This window comes from Phaethon lepturus, unplaced genomic scaffold (genome assembly GCF_000687285.1).
Source record: "Phaethon lepturus isolate BGI_N335 unplaced genomic scaffold, ASM68728v1 scaffold11193, whole genome shotgun sequence".
Lineage (NCBI taxonomy): Eukaryota > Metazoa > Chordata > Aves > Phaethontiformes > Phaethontidae > Phaethon > Phaethon lepturus.
The window spans coordinates 28,922-32,733 of NW_010529741.1; the positions used below are offsets into that span (position 1 = coordinate 28,922).

The following is a 3,812-nucleotide window of genomic DNA, read 5'->3' on the forward strand; positions in this document are numbered from 1 at the left end:
GTCAATCCTTGACCCGTGGACTCCTCAAGCAGTAACTTGGTGGTTACTTCTTGTGCAATGAACAGCATTATCTCTGACATGTCAGGCCTCCAGCCAGTGCAAGGCAGTACCCTGGGGAGGGGACCAAGGTCTTTGAGACAATTCTTATTGCTGTGCTGCCATGAAGAAGGAGAAATACAAGTTTAGGGCTCATGGTTGGTGGCCTATATTTGCTATTTAATTTGGAGTGAGAAGAGCTATTCTGAAGGCATGCAGCTTAGTTATCTGAAGGGTAAAAGGCAGTTAAAGTTCCCCTTCATTCATACCCATAAACCAAAGCCAAGAGTGTTTCAGAGAAAGTAAAAGAGGGAAAAGAAACATAGTAATGAGGTTCCTGTTCTAAATTGCTCATCTCTGCACCTCACTGGTACAAGGTACTGATGTTTTCTGAACTTGTCAGAAGAGCATAAACTGTATTATGACTAACAGCTGCTCTCGTATCACAAAAGTGACAAGGCAGCTCAGTCTCTGTGCTGCAGGGCACCAAGCTAACGCCTGCGAAAGCGTCTCACCTTCCCCCCGCTCCCCACACTCCTACGGCATTGCACAACCCCAGGTACGGTGCAGAGGACATGCCAGGTGAATTGCCTCCTGCTAAGGGGCTTGGCTTGCCCTTGAAAGAGAGCCGATGCCAGGCAAGGGGATGGCTCCCACAGCCCCGTGTCCTTAGCACTGGGGTGTCCCTGCGCAGTGAGGTGGGGATGGAGGTCTCTCCTGCCTCTGCTTCCCCACTGCTGGCAGCAGCTTGTTGATATGACAGCCTGTGTCTTTTTTTCTTCTACAGCTTCGGGGAAACGTTTCACGGGGAGGTTGTTCAAGAAGGCGAGAGGATGACGTCACCTCCCCGAGGCTGCGGCAGCAGCATCGGTGCTGACTATTACCTGCTCTGTGACATGGAGAAGGCCTGGGGGATTGTCCTGGAGTCACTGGCTGCAGCTGGCATCCTCATCACCATTTTCCTCATCTGCTCGCTCTTCTTTCTCATCTGTAAAGTCCAAGACAACAGCAAGCGGCACCTGATCTCTGTCTATTTCTTCTTTCTTTTGGGCACGCTCAGCATTTTTGGTCTCACTTTTGCCTTCATCATTAAACTCAATGACAGGACTCGCCCTACCCGCTTCTTCTTATTTGGAGTCATCTTTGCTCTCTGCTTCTCATGCCTCCTCACCCATGCCTGCAACCTCAACAAACTAGTGAGAGGAAGAAAGCCCTTCTCCTGGCTGGTGTTGCTGCTCCTCATTGTTTCCTTTGCCCTGGTACAAGTCGTGATCAGCATCGAGTACTTAGTCACCATGCTAGTAAACCAGAAAGACAAATTTCTGAATATGTCTCCGGAGGAGACCAACAAGGATTTTGTCATGCTTTTGATCTACGTGCTCTTCTTGATAGCTCTGACTTTCTTAGTTTCCATGTTCACATTCTGTGGGTCATACAAAAGCTGGAAGAGGCACGGGGCACACATCTTTGTCACTGTCCTGTTCTCAATTGCCATTTGGATAGTGTGGATCACTATGCTCACAAAAGGCAACACAGTTCTAAACAGACGTAGCTGGGACGATGCTGTTGTGGCCATTGCTCTGGTGTCCAATGGATGGATCTTCCTGATAATGTATATCGTCCCTGAAATTTGTTTCCTCACTGCCCCTCTGAAGCTGGGGGACTACCCTCCAGAAAATGACTTCTGCCAACCCAAGTTCCTAAAGCAGACACCTGGAGTTGACAACCGTGCCTACACCCAAGATGAAATTGTGCAAGGTATGATGAAGTGAACGACTCCACTGTCCCCCAGCCCTAAGCACACATGCACCAATCATGAGCTAAAAGGGGTAGGAGGGCTACAAGAAAAGATTTGAAGATAATGGATAATTTAGAGGTAGGAAAAACTTTCAGACTGATGAAATTTCAGAAATACAAAATTAATATCCAGACAAGAGGGAAAAGAGTAAAAACCAATGCAAAATACAAAGATGTGTAGGAGGAGTGACTGAGTGGGAGACACTGCATGTCAGGGCTGAGACATAATTCCTTGTGATTCTGTTATGTCTGGGAAGTCTGTGTAAAAATTCACAAGTTTTTTGTTTGTTTCTTAGCAATGCTCAGCTCTTCAGACCTCTCCAGGATACACCTTGGTGATTATTTATTCCAGTTCTGATCTGGTTCCCATTATGTGTTTAAAAATGAACCCATCATCCAGAAAGGAGGCAAGGAGGCCTTACTTTTCTGTATGAGTCTCATGCCTACTCAAAGCAAAATGTTTTATCAGTTGAGGCTTCTCAAATCTATGGGTAGGAGATGTGACTGCACTCCCCGTGGATCTGCTACTGAGATCACATTTGTCCCGTGGAGTCGGACCTCTAGGTTTGTAAAAGAATAGCAGAGAAAAGTTGTGCTTTCCCAGGGAATACCACAGAGGAGGTCTGGTGCATGCAGGTGGGAGGGATTTGGCCAGTGATGATGACAGTAATTGTGAGGCAACAGGAGGTGTCTAAACTCCAAGGCCACCTATGTCCTGTTATTTACAATACCACTCATTCCTCCTTCCATAAGGAAATATTTAGTAAGTCACCCACCTATGGATTTTAACCCATTCCTGCCTGCATAGTTTGGTCAGTCCAAAAGCAGCTGCTAACGTAGCCACAGGCCCTTTGGGTCTCCCTTGATGTGGTATTTCCAAGCTACCATATAACGCTAACTCACTAACTTCCCCCCTCTCTTGTCTTGTGACTCAGGAGACACAGGAGACCTCAGCTACTCCCCATACTCTTCTCACTTTCAGATGCAGGTAAGTTCACGCCCCCCTTCACCCATTTCACCGCGTGTGGGCTATTGTTCAGGCCTGAAGGGAAGGGAAGGAGAAGGGGCAAAGACAGGTGGACCAAAAGCAGGGTCTGTGGAGGCAGGCAGGTGCTTCACATGGAACCGGGTGATACCATGACACGTGTTCATGGAGGTGCCTGTGGCCAGGGGGAGGGAGTTGTGACATGTCCAGGGATGTGAAGAGGCAAAAGAAGCCCAAGGCAAAGTCTGAGGTTGTGGTTTTCAATACTTCTGGATTTGACATCAGATAAGAAGTCCTCTCTTTGAGCACAATTCCTGCAGTAGACTGTGCCCTTTCCTCAGGGATTGTGCTCCTTTCCCCAGCCTGTGCCCTGAATGTATTCCCACCAACAGTCACTGGAAGCTGCTGGGCAGATCCAGAGTGGGCAGTCTGCATGTCCTCATGTCCATTCACCAGTCCTCTTTCAGACCACAGCCTAGCCAGGTCTGGTAGCTCACACCGTGTCCCCACATGTCCTCTGGTGACATCTCTCCATTACTGGTTTGTTCTGCCAGGATCCTCTTCCACAGCCCCATTGATCACGCTATCAGGACACCTTCAGCTCTGTTTCTCCCTAGCCTCTTTTTTTTTTTAAGCCCTATTCTATTACTTCTCTCCAGTTTTGAAAGGTAAAGACTTTCATGCTTCCTTTTCAGACCATTGAAACCCAAAATGATTTCTCCATCCCTCGGCCCAAGGCTCGGACAAGCCCATACCATGACTACTCTGGTGGGAAAAGCCCCATGTAGCAGCTCTGCAGCAAGCAAAGAAATTAAGTGTCCGTCAGCAGAGGCGTGGGGAATGGCCCACACGGTGACAAGTGAGTCGATCCTGCAGAAGAGACAGAGTCAACCCACACTGGCAAAAGAGGAGAGGGGTCCTCTTTTCCCCGCACAAGCACCTTTGTAGCTCCTTCTCATTCCTCAAACACAGCTTTCAGACACCACCCTGGCCA

The 3,812-nt window shown here is 48.3% G+C and overlaps 1 protein-coding gene across 1 annotated transcript; it reads left to right on the forward strand.

Moving 5' to 3' along the window:
* Positions 1–869: 869 nt before the first annotated feature.
* On the forward strand, positions 870–3,606 carry LOC104618446 (retinoic acid-induced protein 3-like). Its single transcript, XM_010284040.1, has 3 exons — positions 870–1,804; positions 2,788–2,821; positions 3,514–3,606. Exons 1-3 carry the CDS (start codon positions 870–872, stop codon positions 3,604–3,606), a joined length of 1,062 nt encoding a protein of 353 aa, XP_010282342.1.
* The last annotated feature ends 206 nt before the right edge of the window (positions 3,607–3,812 follow it).

What these genes read in the sequence shown, in the direction of transcription:
- LOC104618446 (XM_010284040.1), top strand. Translation starts at nt 870, where the DNA reads ATGACGTCACCTCCCCGAGGCTGCGGCAGCAGCATCGGTGCTGACTAT. An exon ending in ATTGTGCAAGGTATGATGAA is followed by an intron (nt 1,805 to 2,787) that starts GTGAACGACTCC and finishes AGGAGACCTCAG; the next exon opens with CTACTCCCCATACTCTTCTC. An exon ending in CTTCTCACTTTCAGATGCAG is followed by an intron (nt 2,822 to 3,513) that starts GTAAGTTCACGC and finishes CTTCCTTTTCAG; the next exon opens with ACCATTGAAACCCAAAATGA.